A 26973-nucleotide genomic window follows, 5' to 3' on the forward strand; every position below is an offset into this window, starting at 1 on the left:
AGTAACAATGACTTCCAGATTTCTGGGTTGAGTCACTAGTTAGATAGTGACATCAGCTACGCTAAGGAATACCAGAAGGTTTTGCATAAGCGGAATTGGAAATGAGAATTGTGTTTGGAGGGTACCTGTTGACATACAAGTAGAGAATTAGTTGGCTGTTGGTTATATGACTGTCTCTAGCCCAGACTCCGTGTGTGTGTAGACAGTCTAGGCTGGACGTATTTATCAGACTCCTGGGGAACACCAACATCCAAGGGGTTGTAGAGAAAGAAGGCTGAGAATGAATGGCCAGAGAGTGGCATCATGAAAATCCAAAGATCTTCTCAAGTAAAAGGAATATTTCAGTGTTAAATGCTTAAACAAAACAAAACAAAAAAACGGAAAAGACTGGATTTCTTGGCTGGGAATTGGATGGCCATGGATGGCATTGTGGAGTGTTTCAGTGAAGTAGTGACAGAAGCCTGATTATATAGATGGAGAACTGTTCATGTAGACATTGTTTATAAGCCTTAGCTTAGAGAGAGAGACTCTGTAAGAGATGTATACGTATTCATGAATGAAGCCACTGGGGGGGGGATTAATTTTTATAGGAAAGGAGGAAAAATAATGGAAACACATCTCATTATTTTATTGTCACATTTCTACTTATCTATTGAGTGTTTCCCCTCTTTGCCAGCACAGTTTGTCTATTTTTTCTTTCTATAGGATAAAAGTATAAACTCACTGAATCTTTTTCGTATGGTTATAGTAGGATTATACTTCAGATTAATTTAACATCCTTTTTCAGTGTTCAGATAATAGATTAATGGATAAAAACATTAAAATTGTTTCTTGTTTAAATAAATTTAACTCTAACATGGATGAAAAATGTGTTTACTGCTTTCAGTCGACCAGATAAAAAGCAACGTATGGTAAATATTGAAAGCTCCAGGCATCGAAAACAAGAGCAGAAGCACCCTCAGCCACAACCTTATAAAAGGGAAGGTAAATGGCATAAATATGGTCGCACTAATGGAAGACACATGGCAAACCTTGAAATAGAATTGGGGCAATTACCTTTTGATCCTAAATATTGACCATCACGATTAAGTTAAATTAGAAAACTGTAACAGAAACTTGGATGCTTTCTATACTGTTTGGTGTTGAAACTAAGATGAAATTATCAAGATAACAATGTCTTTTTATCGTTTCTAAGTATCAGTTTGATGATTTTATATTATTACTCAGAAGCATCAGGCAAAAGCTTACTAACTTGCATTTTCCTGTAGTTTAGCTTTGCTGAATTTTTTTTGGCACTGGAAATGTTCAACTGTAGATTTATTAAGGAAGCCAGGCATGCAACAGATTTTGTGCATGAAATGAGGCTTCCTTTCAGTGTATGAGCTTAAAGCAAGCTCAAATCATACATGACAAAGTGTAATTAACACTGATATTTGTGTTAAATTTCCAGTAGAGCTTGAAAAAAGTACATTGTGATGGAATTTCATCTCTAACATTTTATAATCTTACACTTCTTGTCTTTTTGTGGGTTCAAGAGCCCGTTGACTTGTGAAGAATTTGCTGCCTTATGAGCTTGCTGACTTGTTCTCTTGTGAAATTTCTTGCACATCTGAATATTGTGGAAGAAACAATAAAACTACACCATGAGGAAAACTAAAGGTCTTTATTTAAAATCTGGCATTGCATTATTAATATATGATTTTATATTTTGTGATATTTTTCATATATTTCCTCAGTAGTGATATTTGGTAAAGTAGTTCATAGTGGTTTTTTGCTAGTTCCATGAATTTTACCCAGTATTTACTAGCATATTTAAGCAGCATCTGGATATTTCTGCTCAGCAATGTCTATTTCTCTGAGAAAGATCTAAACAAAGTCAGAATTTCATGTTCATGTTTGGTTGAGTTTCCCTTTTAACTTCCGTTCATAGACGTATATGTGACTTCCAGTTCGACGCTCCGGAAAGTGAGTGTGGAAGAATACAGCAGTTCTCTCATACTTGTTTGAAATTAGGAAAGGATTTATTTCCTAGAAGTAAATAAATGTTTAAGTAAATAAAGGCTACATTTTGCTGAGTACCGTTTCAAGAATTTAAGAATGACCTATTTGTTCTTCTGAAACTCTTTTCTTAATAAAACAATGCAATTTCTTAATAAAATAATTAACTCATGGTAAGTAACATATATTCCTTGGTAGTTATAGAACTAGGGCTGATTTGGACTAGGGAAAAGACCAGTTATAAAATATGGGTTGAAAGGGACCATAAAAAAAGTGATGTTGTCTATTTACCTGAGTGTTTGCTAAACCTGAGGTGAAATAAAAATACTGAGTTATACCTTTTTTCACGTTCCCTTACCTCCTCCAAGATGCTGAAGATGATCAAGTGAGTAGGCAGTGTTGAATCATTTTGAAACTCTCTATACAACCACTTTAAGGGATTTAGATAAAATATATCTGCTTCAACAAGATAATCACCTTTTCCAGTCAGGTCTGGGGGACATTGGAGAAATCTCATTGGAAGTGGGTGATGGACATGGCTATAAAAAGAAAGTTACCATTATAGTTACAAGAAGTAAAAAAAAATTTTTTTTCGTGAAAGTTTTCAAATTACTCTTAAGATATGCTCACATAACAAAATGTGAAATCTGAATCTAAACTAGGTTCCAGTTAAGGTGAGGAGGCACACCTTTAATGTAGTTTTCTCAGAAATGGAGAATATGATTCTCACACTGTGTACCTGTGCAGTAACCTCAAGTCCAAACTAAAGAGCAAAACTCCATTTCAGGGCGGGAAGTACGTCAGCAGCTTGTGGGACTCAATAGTCTATAACATTAGTATGCTGTTCCAGGGATGGATGGGGCCTTTGGGACCGGGTATGTTGCTTGTTAATAAGAGAGTAATATCTGGCAAAGTAGAAAACTGGTCATGAACCAGAAAGGATTCTTTTCCTCTTTCTGCTCTGAATCCTTACATGACAAGTTTTTCCTTTTTTTTCTTAAATATTTATATAAGTAAGATTTAGTAATAGCAACATGGGTTCACTGATCAAAATTCAAATAAGTAATGGTTTTACTGTGGCATAGAAAAACTAGAGTGTATGTAAAAAAGATGGACTGATGAATCATAACTTAAGCCAGTTACTTGGGCCATGCAAAAAGCCATGTTTACAACTTTGCCTCAGGAAAATTAATATAGGGACTTCCCTGGTGGCGCAGCGGTTAAGAATCTGCCTGCCAATGCAGGGGACACGGGTTCGATCCCTGGTCCACGAAGATCCCACACGCCATGGAGCAACTAAGCCCGTGTGCCACAACTACTGAGCCTGGGCTCTAGAGCCCGCAAGCCACAACTACTGAGCCCGTGTGCCACGACTACTGAAACCCGCGCGCCTAGAGCCTGTGCTCCGTGACAAGAGAAGCCACCACAATGAGAAGCCCGCGCACCGCAACGAAGAGTAGCCCCTGCTCTCCACAACTAGAGAAAGCCTGCACGTGGCAACGAAGACCCAACACAGCCAAAAATAAATAAATTTATAAAAAAAAAATTAATATAAATAAGTGATAGAAGTTTATTTTTATCTATGAAATGCATACAAAATAAATTTACACAAGACCTTAATACTTCATGACTGGGACTTCCCTGGTGGCTCAGTGGTTAAGAATCCACCTGCCAATGCAGGGGACACGGGTTCGATCTCTGGTCCAGGAAGATCCCCCATGCCATGGAGCAACTAAGCCCGTGCTCCACAACTACTGAGCCTGCGCTCTAGAGCCCATGCGCCACAACTACTGAGCCTGCGTGCCGCAACTACTGAGCCCACGTGCTGCCACTACTGAAGCCCATGTACCTGGAGCCCATACTCCGCAACAAGAGAAGCCACCACAATGAGAAGCCAGCTCGTCACAACTAGAGAAAGCCCGCACACAGCAACAAAGACCCAACAAAGCCTAAATAAATAAAGTTATTTCAAATACTTCATGACTTTTACAATTTTGAAGATGAAGGTCTTGCTTCAAGGGGAAAGCAGAAACTGACAAAAAGCTGCCAGCCTTATATTCCAAAGTAGGTATCAGACTTTTTTTTTTTCTTTTTTTTTTTGTGCTCCCTTGTGCAAGTTGAAAAAATCTAAGACAAGAACTAGGTGAACTATACAAAGCCTAAGATATCAACCACTACAACCATGTATGGGAGAGCATCTTGGTACCTCTAGAATTCCTGTTGTCTTCAGTGTTAACACCACTGAGAGCATGGATGGAGAGTGAATGTCGCTCTCTCAGGTCTAGTCTTTTTTATATAGTGTAGGATCCTCAAGTTAAAGGGATACTTGGGGTCTTACATCCATCTAACCTGTGGCTTTTGCTACACATTTCCAAATTGCATATTAATGATTGGCATTAATGATTCAGTTAAGTACAGTATTCCAAAAGTGTTAAATTACCTTAAAATGATATCAAGTTTGATATTAAGTTGACTGAATGTGCACATGGAAAATTAACTTCAGATTGTTTAAAGCCAGATAGGTAAAGAATTTTCTAAAGGAAAGCTGTTTGCTTTGTCCTTTTACCCTTATTGGGCAATTGGTGAAGTAATACAGCTTCCTGAAATACAAGCATAGGGTCAATGATGTCTTTTTAAACGTCCTGCATAATTAAGGCAGTTTCAGTGTTATTTCCCAGACACACTTAATCCAAGCATTAGGATGGCATCTAATTGAATTCCCTAATTTTTACAGGCAAGACAGCTGATATCCAAAGAGATTAAATATACTGGTTTAAGACCAGGGCAGCAGTCCAACAGTAAATCTGGACTTGAATCCAGTGTTTTGAGATTATTTCAAAATTATGTAAATAATAAGATGTATCATAAAGATTTGTACGGATCAATGATAAGTGAATTTCTTTACTAAGAGTACCATCAAATAAACCTATATGATATTTTATACTACCTTTAAATAGTATAAAATATCGTATAGGCTTTCGATTAGATTATTTAAAAGTTGTTTTGAAAAAAGATTAAAGTTTATTTAAAAGTGTATGATTTTCATTGACATAAATAGCAGTTTCAAATTTCTTATAATCATTTGATCAATTAATTTAAATCCAGGAATCCAAAAGGAATTTTAAAGTAGTTTTCATAATAATAGCATATTGTGAACAAATTTTATTACCTATAATAAGGAGTAGAGTGACAAGGCATCATCATAAGTACTGAAGCTGAAGATATATTTGTATTGTTGTAACAGAGTTCTTGAATATTAGTCATGACATCAAGAGTACCTCGTTGATGAACTAAACCAGTATAGAGGGCAAAGAACATATTTGATAAAAACAGGAAACTTAGAGCTGGTTTCTTCCACAATTTCAGTTTGTTTAGGGAGTATCCTATATAAAGATAGACACATTGAATTGTAACACTGGTAATGTTTTGTTTTCTTATAGCTAAGCAAATATTAACTGCAAATATATTTGTAATCTTTCATGGAAGTGTAGTACAAGCTGTAATGCTGTCATGGACAAACAAGAAATCAGCAATACGTCATCTTTGTAATTTCTTTGACCATTCACTGTCATTATCCATTATCATTCCATGTCTTGACCTTTTTCTAGAAAAAGGAATTGAGGTATAGCGGAAAGATTATGGCTAGGGAGTCTAACAGAAACAGATTTGAATTCTAACTCTGGAATTAGTTTCCCTATCTTCCCTAACAGTACCTTTTTCAAGTATTAGAAAAAAATGTTATGTCCAGTGTCTGTCCTGGTACATAGTTGCTAAATAAATAGGACTTGCATTTATTCCATTTACCTATCACTTTAATCTCCCAAGCACTAGCAATGGATTGTGTACATTACAAGTCTCAGTAATTCTGGAGGAAGTATAACAGAATATCCTCTTAGAAAAATACACCACTAAGCTCCTGGGAGATTTTCAGTGGTCAGTTTATGAGTGGTGGCATGGATCTCTTTCTGGAAGAGAAAGATTTATGTTTTATTATTATTTTTTTCTTTCACTATAGTGTTGGACAATTTGGAGATGCTAAACAATTTTTCTTTTTTAATTTGTAGAAGTAATTCTTGTACGTGGCAAAACAAAACAAAAAACCACTTTGCTAAGGAAATCTATATTTTCATTTTCCATAGTGAGAAGTCAGTAGATAATGCCAAAAACAGTAACCTTTAAGAGCATTATTAGCATTTTATTTAGAGAGGGAGACAAATAACAAAATAACCACCTAAAAGAGTGTAAGTGATTGTCTCTGAGTATGGTAATGGGAGGGAGGGCAGGGGAACCACTGTTCTTTAAAAATCCTTATCTGACTTTTGAAACAGTGCATGTGCAGTTTTGCTAAAAAGATTAGCACATGGAAAAACAAAGTGGCCTAATCAGAGACCAGCAAGTCTGCACTGGCCACTGTAGTAAAAACAGATTAAGCAGAAACCCAACCCAAGATCCTGCCACTTAAAGACTCACTCTTTTGGAATGGGAATGAGAATTCAGACAACTCAGTCTTTAAAACACTCTGTAAAGACACAGAGCAGAGAAGTGGAATGCTGGAAAAACCAGATTATAAAAATGGAATGAAACCAAGTTCCTAAATTAACCAAACCAAACATGTGCACAGAAATATTTGTCCTCCAATAGTCTGGCAATGCTCCCCTGGGTGAAAAGCAAACAATTATAACTCTAACTCAAGTTACTGTAAAAAAAAAAAAAAAAAAAAAGTTTAAATCTGAATAGTGATTTGTGAACAGATTTGCTCTGCCAAATGGTCCCACTATTCTTAAAACTTGCCAAATAGCTCTTAGATGCTTATATTTGTGTCTGCATTTGTATTTGAAGTAAGACTATAAATAGGACACTAACTTTGGTTTCAGAACTTTAGATGTTTCCAGTACATAGATGTGTATGTTTGTGTCTAAATTGAAGAGACTACATCTGAGATCTGTAGGAGATAACTTATACTTGGTCAAAGAAGGCTGCTTAACTCAATGGGTTGTTTGGAGGTTTGGTGTTTTTTTTTAAGTAAAATGTTTGGTACCATTAACTTCCTAGTTTTTCTGAGCCCCCAGGCCCAGTTGATTACTCATTTCTTCCCTCCTTAGTCCAGTGATTTTTTTTTTAGTGATTAATATTTGAAGGAAGCCAACAGCCATTCTGAATTAAACTTGAAGCTAATAAAGTTTCAATTCGTAAATTTTCCAAACCAACCAATGAAAAAATTCATATTTTCCAGAGCCGAGTAATATAAGACTTTTTAGAAGCCATATGTAAAAAACTTACTGAAAAAAACCTAGTGGAAAAATGGAGAAAAGATTAAAAATTAAGTCAGAGGTGTGAATCACTTAAAAAATTGCATGTGCATTAGAGTGAGTCTTGAAGGGATAGATGTGTGTAAAGCATTAAAAACTAGTTTCAATATACATTTTTCATTTGTGGAATGTAGAACTTTGTAGTTTAACCATAAACTTAAATTAGCTATTCTAAAATAGACATGTTGTATTACTTTTTAGCGAAAGATTTCTGACAGCCAGAAACACCACCACCAAAAGGTGTTATGGATACTGGATCCTTATGTTTTTATCTCACTTTACAGGACACAGGAAAAAGGATATTTAGGCTGCAAAAAGGGAATGCTGCAGTAATATACTCAATTTGTAATTAAGGAGCAATTCTTATTTAGCCTACTAGAAAATAAATAATATTTTAGAGTTTAATAAGCATTGATTGTCTTAACTGTTCCTTTATAATTGATTTTTTTCTCTATTATACAAAAATACTTACCACAGAACACCATACAAAATGGTAAAACTGGATAGATAAACCTGAATTCTTTGTGGCTCAACATGCTATAGTAAAAAAAGATGTTCAAAGAAAATATTATTTTCTTATATTAAATGATGGTTTGAGAAGTTAATGTATTTAAAATGAATGTAATTAACATGATCTGTTTTTGTAATTACTGAGACTGAATTTCATGTTTTAGGAATCAGTCTCATTCTTTTTTAGTTATTAAGGTGATGATGATGTGTTAAAAGTAATCCTAACATTTGATGTCAATGCGATATTCTAAAGTACAATTGCGTTCTAAAAAAAGGATTTCTATTACCAATCCAAGTAAGTTATTTTACTCAAATTTCAAATAAAGGTGCATACATTTTCAAAATATTTCTCTGGTCCTTCAATACTTAAAATTTTGGCAGTTTCTGTTTTTTAAAAGCAAATACAATTTGTTCAACCTCTTTAAAAATTGAATGTATCCATATTAAGCAAACTGTATCAGAAGTATTCAGTCTGTCTGAATACCAGCATAATTATTACATTTTCCATCTGCTAAATAATCCCCACTAAAAAATCATAAGAATTAATGCACCTCCAAAAGATAAAGTTTACCTTTTAAATAATTTAGTTAATTTCTTGGTAACATTTAAAAAGTGAACTATTTGAATAAATAAAATCTTACCTATAAACTAGCAGTGTCCACAGCACAGTCACCAAAAATATCCTGTACCTCTTTGGGGCTAGAAGGCAGCCATGAATAAAGAAGGGTAAGTGAGTACCCAGGACAGCTGGAAATCCTTGACTGAAGTACCAGTGCCATGGATGAGAACCATAAAATGATCCCACATTCTGCAGCACGTTAAATTTCAAAAAATTATATTGAACCAGAGTCCACTGGCATCATTGAAGGAAAAAGAAATAGAAATGTGTTAGAGCCAAGTATGAATCTTTGGCATTAGGGAATTTGGCAGAATCATGAAATTAAATCAGAATGAAGTCTAAACACCATACCGTAGTTTACATTAATAATTTTGAATATGAACTCATTCTTTTTTTTTTAAATAAAGTTATTTATTTTATTTATTTATTATTTTTGGCTGCGTTGGGTCTTCGTTGCTACTCTGCGTTGCGCTGCATGGGCTTCTCACTGCAATGCCTTCTCGTTGCAGAGCATGGGCTCTAGGCACACGGGCTTCAGTAGTTGTGGCACGCTGGCTCAGTAGTTGTGGAGCCCAGGCTTAGTTGCTCTGCGGCATATGGGATCTTCCCGGACCACAGCTCGAACCTGTGTCCCCTGCATTGGCAGGCGGATTCTTAACCACTGCGCCACCAGGGAAGCCCGAACTCATTCTTCTTTATATATTCTTTTCCATTATGATTTATCATAGGATACTGAATATAGTTCCCTGTGCTATACAATAGAACCTTGTTGTTTACCTATTATCTATATAATAGTTTGCATCTGCTAATCCCAAACTCCCAATCCTTCCCTCCTTATTGGCAACCACAAGTCTGTTCTCTATGTCTGTGAGTCTGTTTCTGTTTTGTAGATAAGCTCATTTGTGCCATACTTTATTTTTTTTTTAAAGTTACCTCGTATCCTTTTTTTTTTAACTTTGGGTTTGTTTATTTATTTATTTATGGCTGTGTTGGGTCTTCATTTCTGTGCGAGGGCTTTCTCTAGTTCTGGCAAGTGGGGGCCACTCTTCATCGCAGTGCGTGGGCTTCTCACTATCGCGGCCTCTCTTGTTGAGGAGCACAGGCTCCAGATGCGCAGGCTCAGTAATTGTGGCCCACGGGCCTAGTTGCTCCGCGGCATGTGGGATCCTCCCAGACCAGGGCTCGAACCCGTTCCCCTGCATTGGCAGGCAGATTCTCAACCACTGTGCCACCAGGGAAGCCCCTGTGCCATACTTTAGATTCTACACATAAGTAATATCATATGGTATTTGTCTTTCTCTTCCTGACTTACTTCACTTAGTATGATAATCTCTAGTTCCATCCATGTTGCTGCAAATGGCATTATTTCGTTCCTTTTTATGGCTGAGTAGTATTCCATTGTGTGTGTGTGTGTGTGTGTGTGTGTGTGTGTGTGCCCGCACACACACACACATATATACATACCACATCTTCTTTATCCATTTATCTGCAATGGACATTTAGGTTGTTTCCATGTCTCGGCTATTGTGAATAGTACTGCTGTGAACATAAGGGTGCCTGTATCTTTTTGGATTAGAGTTTTTCCTGGATATATGCCCAGGAGTGGGACCGCTGGATCATATACGGTAATTCTATTTTCAGTTTTCTGAGGAAACTCCATACTGTTTTCCACAGTGGCTGTACCAACTTACATTCCCACCAACAGTGTAGGAGGGTTCCCTTTTCTCCACACCCTCTCCAGCATGTATTGTTTGTGGACTTTCTGATGATGGCCATTCTGACTGGTGTGAGGTGATACCTCATTGAAGTTCTGATTTGCATTTCTCTAATAATTAGTGATGTTGAGCATCCTTTCATGTGCCTGTTGGCCATGGCTTCTTTAGAGAAATGTCTATTTAGGTCTTCTGCCCATTTTTCAATTGGGTTGTGTGTTTTTTTGTTGTTGAGTTGTATGAGCTGTTTGTATATTTTGGAAATTAAGCCCTTGTCAGTCTCATTGTTTGTAAATATTTTTTCCCATTCTGTAGGTTGTCTTTTCATTTTGTTTATGGTTCCTTTGCTGTGCAGAAGCTTTTAAGTTTGATTAGGTCCCATTTGTTTATTTTTGCTTTTATTTCTGTTGCCTTGGGAGGCTGACCTAAGAAAACATTGGTATGATTTATGTCAGAGAATGCTTTGCCTATGTTCTCTTCTAGGAGTTTTATGGTGTCATGTCTTATATTTAAGTCTTTAAGCCATTTTGAGTTTATTTTTGTGCATAATGTGAGGGTATGTTCTAAATTCATTGATTTACATGCAGCTGTCCAACTTTCCCAGAACCACTTGCTGAAGAGCCTGTCTTTTTCCCATTGTATATTTGTGCCTCCTTTGTCAAAGATTAATTGACTGTAGGTGTGTGGGTTTATTTTTGGGCTCTCTGTTCTGGTCCATTGATCCATATATCTGTATTTGTGCCAATACCACACTGTTTTGATTACTGTAGCTTTGTAGTATTGTCTGAAGTCTGGGAGGGTTATGCCTCCTGCTTTGTTCTTTTTCTTAAGGATTGCTTTGGCAATTTGGGGTCTTTTATGGTTCCATATAAATTTTAGGGTTACTTGTTCTAGTTCTGTGAAAAATGTCATGGGTAATTTGATAGGGATCACATTAAATCTGTAGACTGCTTTGGGTAGTATGGCCATTTTAACAATATTAATTCTTCCAATCCAAGAGCATAGGGTATCTTTCCATTTCTTTGAATCGTCTTTGGTTTCCTTTATTAATGTTTTATAGTTCTCAGTGTATAATTCTTTCATCTCCTTGGTCAGGTTTATTCCTAAGTGTTTTATTTTGAGGGGGTGCGATTTTGAAAGGTTTTTTTTTTGTGTGTGTGTGTTTTTAATTTATTTTGGCTGTTTTGGGTCTTCGTTGCTGCATGCGGGCTTTCTCTAGTTTTGGCGAGCAGTGGCTACTCTTCATTGTGGTGCGCGGGCTTCTCATTGTGGTGGCTTCTCTTGTTGCGGAGCACGGGCTCTAGGCATGCGGGCTCAGTAGTTGTGGCTCGTGGGCTCTAGAGCACAGGCTCAGTAGTTGTGGTGCATGGGCTTAGTTGCTCCACGGCATGTGGGATCTTCCCGGAGCAGGGCTTGAACCCATGTCCCCTGCATTGGCAGGCAGACTCTTAACCACTGCGCCACCAAGGAAGTCCCAGATATTGTTTTTTGACATTCCCTTTCTGATATTTCACTGTTAGTGTAAAGAAATGCAACTGATTTCTGTGTGTTAATCTTGTATCCTGCTACCTGCTGAATTCGTTTATCAGTTCTAGTAGTTTTTGTGTGGAGTTTTTAGGGTTTTCTATAGATAGTATCATGTCATCTGCATATAATGACAATTTTACCTCTTCCCTTCCAACTTGGATACCTTTTATTTATTTTTCTTGTCTGATTGCTCTGGGTAGGACTTCCAATACTGTGTTGAATAGAAGAGGTGAGAGTGGGCATCCTTGTCTTGTTCCAGATTTTAGCGGGAACGCGTTCAGCTTTTCACCATTGAGTATTATATTGGCTGTGGGTTTGTCATAAATAGCTTTTATTATGTTGAGATATGTTCCCTCTATACCCGCTTTGGTAAGAGTTTTTTATCATCAGTGGATGTTGAATTTTGTCAAATGCTTTTTCTGCATCTATTGGGATGATCATGTGGTTTCTGTCTTTTGTTTATGTGGTGTATCACATTGATTTGCATATGTTGAACCATCCTTTTGAACTTGGGATGAATCCCACTTGGTTGTGATATGATCTTTTTTATGTGTTGTTGGATTTGGTTTGCTAATATTTTGTTGAGAATTTTTGCATCTATATTCATCAAAAATATTGCCCTGTAATTTTCTTTTTTGGTGGTGTCTTTGTCTGGTTTTGGTATCAGGGTGATGATGTCTTCACAGACTATCTTTGGGAGTGTTCCCTCTTCTTCAATTTTTTGGAAGAGTTTGAGAAGGATCAGTATAAGCTCGTCTTTGTATGTTCGGTAGAATTTGCCTGTGAAGCCATCTGGTCCTGGACTTTTGTTCGCAGGAAGTTTTAAAATTACAGATTGTTTCACCACTAGTGATTGGTCTGTCCAAATTATCTATTTCTTCTTTTTTTAAAAAAATTTTTATTGGAGTATAGTTGCTTTACAAAGTTGTGTTAGTTTCTACTGTACAGCAAAGTGAATCAGCTATACATATACATATATACTCTTTTTTGGATTTCCTTCCCATTTAGGTCACCACAGAGCACTGAGTAGAGTTCCCTGTGCTATATACGGTAGGTCTGTTTCTTCTTGATTCAATTTTGGTGGGCTGAATGTTTCTAGAAATTTGTCCATTTCTTCTAGGTTGTCGAATTTTGTTGGCATGTAATTGTTCAGAGTATTCCCTTATAGTTTTTTGTATTTCTGTGGTATCGGTTGTTATGTCTCCCCTTTCATTTCTTATTCTGTTTATTTGGGTTCTCTCTCTTTTCTTCTTGGTGAGCCTGGCCAGAGGTTTGTCAATCTTGTTTACCCTTTCAAAGAACCAGCTCTTGGTTTTATTGATTTTTTTCTATATTTTTTAATCTCTATTTTATTTATTTTCTCTCTAATCTTTATTATTTCCTTCCTTCTGCTGACTTTAGGTTTTGTTTGTTCTTCTTTTTCTAATTCTTTAAAGTGGTAAGGTTAAGTTGTTTATTTGAGATTTTTCTTGTTTTTTGAGGAAGGGCTGTATCGCGGTGAACTTCCTTCTGAGAACTGCTTCTGCTGCATCCCATAGATTTTGTATAGTTGTGTTTTCATTGTCATTTGTAATAACAATGAAATCATTCTTTATTAATTTTTTATGTTCTAAGTACTAATGTGTTTTTTGTTAATTTGTAAAACAGTAGCTTCTTGAGATTCAGGAAAGTATGAATAAATGTTATGACAGTGTTAAGTTTTACATACAACTGGACATAAAGAATCCTTAAAAATAATTTTTATGAGTATATGTGTTTGGTACCCATATTAAAATTTTTACTGTTCTACCTTATGGCATCAGACATTATCTATTAAGATAAAGCTTTGAAAACATTGCAGTTTGAATTATAGCATAAAGTAGGTAATAACAGCAGCAGCTAACATTAAGGGCTCACTTGTGCCATGCAGTGTTGTAAGCATTTTACATGTATTATTTCATTTAATCTTCCAACCGTAAGAGACAGGTACCACGTTTATTTCCAGATAAGGAAACTGGCAAGAAAGATACACAACTTGTCCAAGGTCTTACAGCTAATAATGAGGGCACTAGGCCTCAGACAGTGGCATCTGATTCCAGAACCCATAAGTGACTTAAAAACAGGGAACTTAAAAACAACCAAAGGCATTACCAATAGTCATAAGATTAAAATGCCAAATCAGATGCTTAAAGAATATTCTGATTAATTTGAATTCTGAATAATTGAGGTCAATTAAAATCATTTAAAAATTAACCTTTATTGTTACAAACCTGACAAAAATGCTCAAACCTGACAAAAATGCCTGAAAATGGATTCTTGAACTTAGGAATTAGGAATATACAATTCTGTTATATAGAAAGCATAGCAAAGTGAACCAAAGGCATATGCTAGTAGTTTTTTTCTAATATATCCATATCATTAAAAAAATGATTTGCTTATGCTCCCAAATATTCATGGATTAAAAAGTAAGGTTGAGTTTTTAGTGTAATAAATGATTACATTAAAATAGTTTTTTTTAAATAAAAAAAAGCATAGGGCTTCCCTGGTGGTGCAGTGGTTGAGAATCTGCTTGCTAATGCAGGGGACACGGGTTCGAGCCCTGGTCTGGGAAGATCCCACATGCCGCGGAGCAACTGGGCCCGTGAGCCACAATTACTGAGCCTGTGCGTCTGGAGCCTGTGCTCCGCAACAAGAGAGGCCGCGATAGTGAGAGGCCCGTGCACCGCGATGAAGAGTGGCCCCCATTTGCCACAACTAGAGAAAGCCCTCACACAGAAACGAAGACCCAACACAGCCATAAATAAATAAATAAATAAATTTTAAACAAACAAACATATTTTTACTTACTTGACCAAAAAAAATACGATCAATTATCAGAGAGAAACTCAAAGTGACAAATCTGAAAAACAAAATAAAAGGGTGATTAACATTCTGAACTTGCTGAAAATCCAACAGTGGCATATGGCTTTGCAAGTGCCCTGCATCAAAAGCCAGTTTAAAAATGCTTTAAAAGTTTTACCAAGTGAATATCGTTTTGAAAGATCTTTCATTGAGAGAAGCTGTATTTAAGCAAACTTTTTAAAAGTAACAAACTCTGTATTATCTATTGCTGCATGACAAATTACCCCCAAAATGTGGTAACCAAAAACTATGAACACTTATTATCTCAGTTTCTGTGGGTCAAGAATCCAGGCGCAGCTTAACTGGGTGTCTCTGACTCAAGGTCTCATAACTTGTCAGGATATTGACTGGGGCTGTAGTTTCATCTGAAGGCTCTCATGATTTTTCCCTATAGCACTTATTGTCATTTGAGAAACATGTTAACCATATGTTTCTAGCTGTCTCCCCCCCACTAGAATGTATACTTCATGAAGGAATGGACTTTATTTTGTTAAATTGCTGTATCTCCAGCATCTGGAACGACACCTAGCACATACTAGGACTAAATAAATATTTGCTGAATGAATGCATTACTTCCAAAACAGTGCTAATAAATCTGAGAAATGACAACACTGGCAACTTAGCCACCGGATGATTTTGTCCTTTTTTAATAGCTACCAAAAATAACCTGTACAGAGTGAATACTAGTATATTAAAAAGATCACTGTTTTAAGAGTCAAAATGCATTCATCCCTTCAATAAATAATTATTTTGGATATTCCATAGATACCTGGGATAATTCTGATCCTAGGAGCTCAAAATGTAGTTAAGAGGACCTGGGTTTCAATCCCATTTCCATCAGAGCAATCAACCCAGTGACACTGGCTAATTCATTTTTAATTTCACCAAGCCCTCCATTTTCTGTATCACAAAGTAAGAACACCTGCATTGCCTAGATCCAAGAATTGTGAAAATCAGGTAATATGTGAACACATATATTATAAAGCCCCATACAAATGTGAAGGAATCAAGTATCTCTAAAATGTATTTGAAAAATATTTAAGAAATAAAGCATAGGAAAGTTCTAATTTAGAAAAATTGCCAAGATCCTCATTTAAGCAAATTAAAATACTTTAGAATCACAAATAAAAATATAAAATGTAAAATTGGAAATACTATGTTTCCTTGGTCTGACAATTCTCATTGACGTTAGAAGATATAACTGACTAAAAGATGTAAAATCTTGTTCATAATTTATAATTTATAGGTTATTAAAATTAATAGATGGATTGTAGCCATACTTACCCTACAGGTAAAAACTGATGTAGAATAAGATCAAGCTTTCTCTGTTCTTGCCAGAAATGTCTGAACAGCAAAGGTATCCACGGAATAACAGCTGTGGGACGAATTATAAAGGCAAGTGCCACCAGGGATGAGTACTTGACGCTATAAGCAAGGAAAAGGTATTGTCAAGACAACTAGGAAATGAGTTCAGAAGTTATCTATTTACGCTGTGGTATAACATTTTTTTTAAAAAAATGAGAGCATTTTCCTTTTGGTATAAATAGCTATGTGAACTTGGGGAAGTTACTTAAACTTCTGGCTCTTAATTTTTCTCATCCATAAAGAGAGGTAATATGTAAGGTCTTTTCCAGCTTTAATATTCTAGTATTTTCAAGTAAGAAGTTATTCTGTGTCCTAATGTTTATCTTGTTTACTGAAAGGTATACCAACTTTTAACCATACAACTATGCCAGTTGCTTTCCTGGTGGAAAAATGATCAAGTCTCTCCTAAAGAGATAAAAGAGATAAAAGACAGTCCCCATTTTATAAGGAAAAAAAAAAAAGCTCCTTTAAAGAAACATTGGGTTTATTTAGGCAATGATGGGCTTCTGGGCACATGTGGTTTTGTTTTGAATGTAAGCTGGTAATTTTGTCCAACTGAAAGATGTGTATATACACCTGATTTTTTTTTAAAAAGCTTACTTATAAAAACCTATATGATCATGGATAGAAATGTGGGTTTTTACTATTAGGACTTCTCTCAATAAAGGGTTGAAGGCGAGCACCTGATAATCATGAGGACTACAGACAGTGGCAAAATAAAACAACTTTATGGTACCATTATATACCTATTAACTAATAAGTAACTATAAAGAAATGTCCAATGTTGGTGAAGATGTAAGAGCAGGGATTTCAAGTTCAAATGCTTACAGAGACCAGATAAGTAATAAAAAAAATGTGTGATATTGGCTGCATGGGGGCTCTGATATCGTCATGAAGGAATCCTGGCCCAAAATGTTAACAGGCCTTACATTTTTTTTCAAGAGAAACTAGAAATCCAGATTTTAGGTAAGATCTCCCAATTTAAAAACTTTGCCAAGTAGTTAAAAAACAAAAAACAAACACTGTGTAGGTGAAATAAAACATTTGTGGCTTGGTCTGACTTGCAGACAGCCTAATTGCAAATTCTGCCATAGTGAAACTACCTACCTCACTCCAAATTTTCAGACTTGGATTTCTTACTCCTTTCTGAATATTTCTACATAAATTTCTTACTGGCATTCAAAATCAAACTGTATGAAATAAGCTCCACACCATTCTCTCAAACCTGTTTACTATCTAGTGTTTAAGTTAATAGTATCACTCAGTTTCTCAGTCTTAAAATTTGGAGTCACCTTAAATAGAAGCTTGTCATCCCACACATCCACTGTGTTTCCTCCCCATTCTCACTGCCATCATTTTACATCAAGTCCTCTCACTATTCTAGAATCTTTTCACAGTTGTGTCACTTGTTTGGAATCTTTTCATAGTCTTTTTTTTAAAATTTCCCAGAAATATTACTTAATATCATTCATCAGTACGTACTGAACACTTACTTTGTAATAGGCCATGTGCTATATATACTATATACTATCCATAGAGTCTCATTTAATTCTTGAGAGCTGTTGTATTATTCTCATTTGATAGAAATCAATGTTTAGATATCCTCATCTATAGGTAACTTAAGTGAATGCCTATTCTTGCAGTCAAGAGTCTAATGCAGAAATGATCTTATTCGATTTGATCCTCCCAAAAACCTTACATATAAGGGAGAGTGGATACTAGATTCCTAAATTTTCTTAACTAGATTCCCAAATTTTCTGGCTTACTCCCTTTCGGTATATCCTAAATACTGCTACTACAAGAGAATTATTTCTAAATCAGATTATGTCATGCTTCTCGAAAGCCACCAGTGGTAACCTGCTACCTATAAAGTCCAAATTCTGGAGAAAGGCAGAGTTACATTCTAGCCTCATCCCTCATTCTTCTCTTCTCCCACACATCCTACCACACATTAGCTCCTCTGGACGACCTGCCCAGAATACAATGAAGCCCTTTTATAGCTCTGTGCCTTTTCTCATGTTCCCTTTGCTTGGTGTTTTATACCAATTTATATAAACCCAAACCAGGTCCATGTGTTTTCTATTTGCGCATCCAGATCTGCTCTCTACTCTTCACCTGCTCAGTGTGCAGGGAGGCCGACCTTTATGGACTATATCAATGGGCTATCTTGCTTTTTGGCTTCTCATTAGTATTGGTTAACAGCAGGGCAGAAGAGTCAGGGTATTTTATTCACCCTGCTCTTTCCTTGCTATGGTTAAAGGCTGGCTGTGCCCCTCTCCTGTTGGGGCCCTCTCAAAGTTACAGCTCTATGGATTTCAGTAACTTTCCTCTCCTTGCTCCTTGGGGCCAAAGGGTAATTGAAACTTCCTGTTGTGACTAGCCCTTGGGTACTATGGTATCCCCTTATTAGCTTTTCCAAACATTGTTTACACCTTTGTAAACAGTCCGTTTATTAAACTCTCCTTAATTATCTGGTTTGAGTATATCTCTTTCCTGCTATAATGAATACATCAACTGTGAATTTGTGGTTCTAATAGCCTTCATGAGCATTAGGGGGTCCACTGGACGTTGCAATATATTGATAATTTAAGATTTTTCAAAAGCATGCTTTAGAGTTTTGTACATAATTATAACAGTACTGTTACTCACCTGTTCATAAACTTTGAACCTTCCAAAGGATAGTAGAAAAGAGCAATTACAGTGAGAACAGTTTCCATGGTGTTTGTAAGAGTTCTGGTACAGCAATACCACGTGAACCAAGAGCATAACTGGCAAAAAAACTAAGAACAATTATAAGCAAACGTATATGGAGTGGGAAATGGAAAAGCTTAGTATTCTAAGGAAAACAGCAAGCAAGTCTAAATAATGTTAAAAGTGGGCATGTCCAAACATTGTTTTTAAGAAGTTATATCAAGCACATCTATGATACCAGGTCTGTATTTGTTAAAGTTAAGAAGTTTATACTTTCAGGTACATTTTTGTGGCATTGCATTTGATTTAAATCTCACTTCACACTAATAAAAGACATAAAACACAGATTCTTTGATGGTAGAGTTCAGATAAGATTGAAATTCATAACTAGAGTCTCAAAATCAGTATTCCTCAAATTGTCTTATATTACTGACAAGTATATTGACTGATTTTTATTGACCTTGGTTGGAATGTTGTCCTATTTCTTGGTGGAAAATTTAAGACAACGTAAGAGAAAAAATCATGACCATCAGGAAACATCATTAAATTTTAATTTGGAAATTGACTAAATTAATAAACCACTTTTTGGTAGAACATGCAAACAGAAGCATCATTCAGTCTACAAAACAAATGCCTTAAAAGAAACTTACTAGTTGGTGTAAGGGTATTAAATGTCGTACCAGCTTCCTATCTCTTCAAATACAGACTTTAAAATATGTTCCCAATTTTTGTGAAGTTAAAGGCTCTTCCTGAGCTAGAAGATCCTAGTGCTGCTACTTTGGAGGAAGGACTTCAAAGGCATTATGCCTTTGCCATTTTAGGTTCAGCCTTCGACAGTGTGTATAAGCACAAATTAAAGAGATTGACTTAATCCTTGAATCAATTATCAAGGACTCAATCGCTAAAGCAATCTGTCTTTTTAATGCAAATCACACTGCCTGCAGAAATATGTCCTATTAATAATAAATTGTTAATATTTATTAATAAATTAACAATAAATTATATTTCAGAAATGTGTTGGTAAATTGGTTACTTGGAATTTGGAACATATTTGCAAACAAATATAAAAAAGGTAGTAAGGTTTCTAAGTTGGCTCATATAAGCTTACTTATGGTTTAAATGGGAAAATCCATTCAAGATTTGAATGGGAGTTTGAGAATCTATCTCCCCACTGTGAAATGAGCCAAATGACAAAAGACAGTCTTCTATACCACATTCTCTCTCTTACAAAGTCCAGCTATTTCCACCATTCTAGCCAGAAGAGAAAGAGTGCATCAGTGAAAAGATATGTCTCAGGTAGCTGGAGGAATAGTGAACAAAGGTTGTAAACAGCTGAGGTGATCTGTGAGGTAGGCAGTGGTTTAGAACTATTCCTACTGAATATTATGGAAAGTGAGGCAAGGACTCAGTTCTGAGTCATGGTGCTTCCCAAGGCTGGGTCCTAGGGTTTAGCCTCTCATAGGGTTGGAGGGCATCAGTGGCTTCTGCCACCTAGGGCTCATTCAGAAGGAGAGAGATAGCATGTCCACTTGCATTTTACTGTTCTTAATTATGGAAGTACCTCTATGAAGTTGTACGAATTATCTTCTGAAACTGTTTTGGGAATCAGTCATATTGACTGACCTGTTCACGCGCTTCATGCTTGTAGGAATGAAGTAACTGACATACAGTTTCTAAAGTGTTTAGGACTTACCACCCATCTTGCCACTTGCTGATTTTCTAGTTGCTTCATTAATGAGTAAAGCCTCAAGTCTGCTATAGCAGACAGAAGTGCTTGGGCAAGTCTAGGAATCCAAATCTTCATTAGTTAAAAAAAGAAAAAGACATTAAAAACATCTGTTGGTTCATACTTTAAAATCATAAGAAATCAACAAGCTGACCCAACTATCAATCGAAAGCCATTCTTAGTTAAAAAAAAGATGTATTATTCTATTCTTCTGCAAAAATAATTTATACCTTAAAAATTACATTAATTTTCATGGAAATACCAAAAGGTAGTTTTCTCATTCTCATTCTTTCTGTAATATATATATATTACAACACTACTAATTTTAAATAGCCAGCAGACCATTTCATTGTGTGAAGGTTCTATTTTAGAAGCACATGTAGTTCTTTTCAGTAGCATAACAGGTAATTTTTTATGAAACATTTACCCTACTGTATGCTAAGTATCATACTAAGTACTTTATGTATATCAGCTAATTCAGTGCTTCTAACAGGTACTGTTTTATAAATGAGAAAACTGAGGCATAGAGAGGTTAAGTAATTTCCCCAAGGCTGCAGAGCTAGTTAGTGTGGAGGTCAAGATTCAAACCCAAGTCTGCCTGACTCCAAAGCTCTTAGCTACTAAGTTACATTGCTCCCCTATCCTGCAATATAGATAATAAAATAATGTTACTTTTTTTTAAAGCTTTAAGTAATCTATAATTACAGAAACATGGTATCCAGTCAGATGGCACTAAAGAATATAAGAGTAAAAAGAAAGAGTAAATGTATTATAACTTAATTACAGTTAATGATTCTAATGTTATACATTAGCATCTTTGAGTTTTAAAATGTGTCACAGTTATTATTAACAAATAACACTTGCTGGTAGATCACAACTTAATTTTAGTTTGTTCAAAAGATGTGTTTCTAAAAATTTATACGTAAATCTGTATTTTTGTTGGATCAAACTTCACTAATTTTACATTATAATTAGAGCTGCTTTACTTTCAGTTGTCAGTGGCTTCTAACACTTTCGCTTTACGTCCTTTATCAATAATCTATAAATAAATGTTTAAATCTTAGAGTTAAAGGTACATTGTACTTCATAATTCCACTTAAACTGTGCCCTGTAAAATACAGTAAAAGGCATCTCTGTACTCACCTTCTGTTTGCCCTGCATAAGAATCTATAAGCTTCCTCCTCACCTCCCAGGTATGATAGTACTTCATGTAAAAAGTTAATTTTGCTACAAACTTAATAGGAGCTGAGTGTTGAGGTAGCCACTAAAAGACTAAAAGGATTCTTGTGCACTGAGAGAAGTATAGTATTTATGAAGTTAATGGTCTCACTGTATTCTGAGCTAGTTACCCTAGCTTTCAGTATCGTGTTCAGTTTCGAGACCCACATTTTAAGATGGACATTAATAAATTACAAGATGTTTAGAGGACATTATCTGATTATGAGGTTTAGAACTGGAGATATTTATCCTGGATAAATAAAACTTTTTTGAAGGGTTGTCATGTAGAAATCTTGAATTTAAGAGAAGGTAGATTTTAGCTCGACACAAAAATAGGTGGAGTTGTAAATTCCCAGTTATTAGCAGTCTCTCCAGACTTTTAAGATATCATTATTTTCCAGGTTATAAGGACCTGACAAGAATTAAACAGTTACACATGGCTTCTGGAAAATAAAAACTAGGGCGGTGGGGTAAAGGGGAGAAGGACCATGCCAGGGGTAAACCCTGAAGGTGAGGCCTGTGTTGGCGGCTTACCTTTCTACACTCCTGGCTCTTTCAGATCCTCCTCCCTTAAGCTCTAGGAGCCACATGCCCTCGTGCCATCTCCTGACTGTTCAAAGCCCCCACTGTGGTACTCCCACAGGTCTCCCTTCTTATCCCTCTTTCTTCTCACATATCCTAAGCCAGCGCTGTCCAGTAGAAATGCAATGTGAGCCACATACCGAATTTTAAATTTTATAGTAGTCAAATTAAAAAGTTAAAAAAAAAATCTCTAACAGGTAAAATTAATCTTAGTGCTTTTGTTTAACTCATTATATCTAAAATATCATTTCAACATTTAATCTATATAAAAGTTACAGAAATAGTTCACATTCTTATTTTGTTTTAGTTCTTTGATGTCTGGTATGTATTTTACACTAATAGCACTTCTCAATTTGGACTAGCTGCATTTCAAGTCTTCAGTAGCCACAGGTGGCTAATGGTTACCATATTGGACAGCAGAGCTTTAAGCCATCCCTAGTTCTTTTCACACACCTTAGGCAGTTTAGAGAGAAGCTATCTGGAAAGAACACTAGGCTGTAAATAAGTAGACCTAGGATCTAGTTTTAGCTTTTAACATGCTGTGACTTTGGTCTATTTTCTTCATCACTTCTCTGACCCCTTCTAGTTTCAAAATTGTATAATCTATATTTAAAAATAATCAATATGAGAGTATGAATGACTGACTGATAGCATCATAATGGTTCTCTATCTGCTCAAGTTCCAGGTAGGATAGAGGTTTTTTTGGGGGGTGGAGGGGTATTGGAGTGGGGTAGGATGGGGACGAGAGGAGGTTTCCTTTAAATCACAAAATGGCCAGGTGGGTCAGCTACAGGTTGAGGGCAGTGGATAGATCGTGGAGGAATAGGAAGTTTTTCTATCTTGAAGACTCCTTCATTCATAATATAACCTGCTTTCTGGGATATTATATATATTTGTCCTGTTTCGAGTCTATGAATATCCTTCTTGATCTAGAAGCTAGTGGGTAGCCCTGAGAAAAGGAAAGAGAATTCATAGTTCCTAACTTCTACATGTGTTAATGGGAGAAACCCTGCTACTGCTCTCAATCTTCCTTCCCTGTGATATTCCCAAATGAAGCATCAATTTTACCAATATGGTCCTGTTTCTCAATAATGGGTAATCAAATATCGTTGCAAAGGGGAGGGTACAATACAGCCTAAGAAAACCAAAACAAAACAAAAACCAAAACTCCAGAACCTCAATGTCTTTCCAGGCTTCAAAAAACCCTTCAGGATTTAGACTGCCTTTGGAATTCTGGGCCACTTCCCTAACAGAAAATGAGGAAGGCCCAAGCTTCTGAGTCCAACTTGATGATAGCTTAAAGATACTGAGAATGAGGTTAGAAAAACTTTTTCACCATTAGTTCTTCTTTTGTATCCTCTCCTGGCAACTGACCCTAGAAATTCATGATCTGGGGATTACAACCCTGCTCACTATTGATGGCTAATTACTACATAGCACGATGATTGTATATATCACTATATTTTTGTCAAATTAATTTTCCTAATTTTTAATTTCAACACTAAATCCTGAGTGGGTTTACATGTATTTAGTCTTCATAGGCTCATATAACATGATCTTCTGCTCACAAGTTAAAAAAAGCAAGATACAGGGCTTCCCTGGTGGCGCAGTGGTTGAGAGTCTGCCTGCCGATGCAGGGGACGCGGGTTCAAGCCCTGGTCCGGGAAGATCCCACATGCTGCAGAGCAATTGGGCCCGTGAGCCACAACTACTGAGCCTGCGTGTCTGGAGCTTGTGCTCCGCAACAAGAGAGGCCGCGACAGTGAGAGGCCCGCGCACCACGATGAAGAGTGGCCCCCGCTCGCCGCAACTGGAGAAAGCCCTCGCACAGAAACTAAGACTCAACACAGCCAAAATAAATAAATAAATAAATTTAAAAAAAAAAAAAAAAAGCAAGATACAACACTGCTCTTAAGTGATCCTTTTATGAAGGAAATTTACTTCTAAAGTACAAATAATATATAATGTAGTCATTCTGAGAATCTGTATATCTTAACAGGATTGCTCACAGCACAACACTTTCATGCTCAGTCTTATGTTTTACAACATATTGAACAGTTACACATCACAGTTTGTCTTTGAACCCTGGGCTTCCCAGATGCGGTCTGAGTTTAGCAACAGTAGTCTTTTAAAAACAAACTTCATGATATCAGTATTATCATTTAGTTAATATACATTAACCTTAAAAAAGGGATGGAATAAATCTGTTAATGACTATTTTGATTACTTTTATTTAAACTTACCAGCAACTGAACACTGTCTTTCCCCAAAAGGTGCAGAATCTTGTATATGCTTGCAAAGATTAAGGGGTAAGTGTAACCCCTCAATCTTTCTGTCCATTCCCAAGTTAAATAACCATAATTAGCATTATTAAGGACTAATGTTAAATAGCACTGAAACAAAACCTCTTTTCAGTTCTATATATAAAACACTTATTTTTTGGCAAAGAAGCTTAAAAGCATAGTATTTTACACTGGGTATCTGAAGTAAAAATGCAGTTGGCCAACTAAACTGTTGACTTCTTCAAAGCAGGAATGTATTTTTTACTTCATCTATATCCTCCACATTACTGAACGCTTTGGGAATATATGCTAAAGGCTGAGTCAGGTACACTAACATCAAAGAAAGATAGAGAAGAAATATTAGCATAAAATAATGGCACACTTTTATAAGTTAAAATTATTTGGAGAAAATATGGAAAATTTATTGAAAATATGTCATGGAGCTGACACAATTCCTAAGATGAATACACATTTCTAGTCCAGAAAAGAAACTACAAAGGATATTTGAAAACCATGTGATGTGCAACTTCAAGAGACTGCCAGTATTCATCTGGAACAAAACTTGTCTGGACTAAAAAGCAGTTACATATTCGTAATGCTATGGTAAACAAGACCAGATAAATGTTTTCACCAAGAAGATCTGAAAAAAGAAAACAAAAAAACAACAAAAAAACGAACAAACAGGTAATTGTAGCACAAAAGTCAGGCAAATTCCACTTGGGGAACTAAAATCTGCTGCTCTGGTTGGCCCCTTGCTCAGGCTCTGTTAAAGCAGTGGTGAACTCTGGCCCCTCCACACTACTCTCAAAGCAGACCTGGGCGGAAAGTTAGACAAGGGCCAGAGCCTCACCAATCTTTCTGGCAACTTATTAATATAAAGAGGATATTAAGATACATTTTGAAAAAGATTGGGTTAACTAAGGCCTTAGGCTAATTAGGTTTTCCTATATGTATATCTAATGAAAGAAACCAGCTAACAAATTACTAACATAGGAAGGGACACTTTGCATATGTGCATATACTAGCATATAAAATGGTCCTCTATACATTTTAAAATAGTCCTTACTGATACTTTCTATATGCTAGGCACTGAGTTCGTTCCTTTACATGTGCTATCTCATTTAGTCCTCAATGCTATGGGGAAAATATCATTAGCCCTATTTTATATATGAGGAAACTGAGGCTCGGAAGTTAAACTGCCTTCTCCCAAGTCAAACGGTTGTAAATAACTAAACAGGATTCAAAACCGGGTCTGTATGTTGACTCCAAAGCCCTGCTCTTAATCACAAATGGACTGCCTGTAGACTGAATATTTTTTTTTTAATGTGAATTTAGTTGCCAACATTTAAAAATCAGGTTTTGTATTAACATCTGTATTGCAGCATATCAAAACTCTTTAAGATCTGGCAACACAGAGCTCAACTGGGAACAACTGGCTGGTACTGAAATATAGGGTGCTTTGACTTCTTATATATATAATATTTAGCCTTGCCTGTCCGGCCTCCTGAGGACTTGAGTTTGCAACCTGCCTCTGATCCACTGTGAGTCTTTGCTATCATTCCGGGTTCCTGCCACTCTCCTTCCTTCTTCTCCAGGAACACATTTTCAATGTTTCTCAGACATTGAACTGGTACGTTCAACACCACATACGTGACCCTTCTGAACTTTCATCTCTCAGAAACAAACCTCCCGACTGCACTGTATCTGCTGTCAGAAAACCTTGTTGTTCTTTCCTTTCCTCCTCTTTAGTCCGTGGACTCGGGCAGAAGAAACTGTACTCAGAACTGGCCCTTGAACAACCGCGCTTGGCGCATAAAAGGCCCACAATAAATACTTAATGAATGAGGAGCCCATCTTTATAGTAAATACCCCCTCCGACAGATCAAAATTCCACTTGCTGGGATGATTTTTCTCCTGTCAACATTACATCAGGACCAAAGAAAAGGCGGAGGGGGCAGTGAAGAAAAAGCAGTGCGGCGCGGGTCAGACCTGGTCGCACTCCAGGAATCAGCCCCTCCGTAGCTACGAAACCTCGGGAACACTGGGCCAGGGTGGCGACCCCCTCTCTGAAAAGGGGATGGCCACATTATGCCTACTCACTTCACACGGCTGCGGGGAGGACGGCACAAAATAATGCAGAATACACTGCCGCGCAAGCGACAGGGATCGAGAATCCCGTCTCGATAGCAAAGCGATTTCTTGCCCCCTGCCCACCCCCCCCGCACCCCCCCCACCCCCCAGCAGATGGAGCCCTCGCTCAGTGTCGGCGATTTCCCGCCACCGCCACTCCGCTCGTCTTCCACACCCACTCACTCACCTCCGCAGCGCCCAGTGCTCTTCGGCTGGCTGAGGTACAAGGTGGACTTTCTCGTTCGCAGCTTCATCTTCTCGTGGGAGCGGTTCTGGAGACCACGGAAAAAGAGGCTGCCGCCGCCGCCGTCTCGCTCCATCCTGCATCTGCTTCGAGGTCTGCTGGGGACAGCCAGCCGCCACCGTCCCCAGCCCTGGGTGGCTGAAGCAGCGCGCGTTGCTCTTCCGCCCACTAAGTTTGGCC

At 36.8% G+C, this 26973-nt stretch overlaps 2 protein-coding genes across 4 annotated transcripts in view; one reads left to right on the forward strand and one right to left on the reverse strand.

Moving 5' to 3' along the window:
- The window catches only part of CCPG1 (cell cycle progression 1), a 38110-nt gene extending 35775 nt beyond the window's left edge, over positions 1 to 2335 (forward strand). For both annotated transcript variants that reach the window (XM_061180295.1, XM_061180296.1), the window contains exon 9: positions 887 to 2335. In XM_061180295.1, the coding sequence (XP_061036278.1) occupies positions 887 to 1076 (190 nt within the window). In that variant the 3' untranslated portion in view covers positions 1077 to 2335. The remainder of the gene's footprint in view (positions 1 to 886) is intronic.
- PIGB (phosphatidylinositol glycan anchor biosynthesis class B) lies at positions 1665 to 26946 on the reverse strand. 2 transcript variants are annotated; one of them, XM_061180297.1, is made up of 12 exons: positions 26737 to 26946; positions 24924 to 25059; positions 24381 to 24498; positions 20305 to 20409; positions 18570 to 18700; positions 15840 to 15980; positions 14502 to 14553; positions 8459 to 8670; positions 7780 to 7844; positions 5168 to 5381; positions 2357 to 2537; positions 1665 to 2028 (listed from the first exon to the last, which is right to left on the reverse strand). In XM_061180297.1, exons 1-12 carry the CDS (start codon positions 26867 to 26869, stop codon positions 1891 to 1893), a joined length of 1626 nt encoding a protein of 541 aa, XP_061036280.1. In that variant the 5' UTR covers positions 26870 to 26946; the 3' UTR covers positions 1665 to 1890. The 2 variants fall into 2 exon arrangements, with proteins under 2 accessions (XP_061036280.1, XP_061036281.1); XM_061180298.1 differs by lacking the exons at positions 5168 to 5381; positions 7780 to 7844.
- Between the last annotated feature and the right edge of the window lie 27 nt (positions 26947 to 26973).

The sequence above is a fragment of the Eubalaena glacialis genome, chromosome 2, assembly GCF_028564815.1.
Source record: "Eubalaena glacialis isolate mEubGla1 chromosome 2, mEubGla1.1.hap2.+ XY, whole genome shotgun sequence".
Lineage (NCBI taxonomy): Eukaryota > Metazoa > Chordata > Mammalia > Artiodactyla > Balaenidae > Eubalaena > Eubalaena glacialis.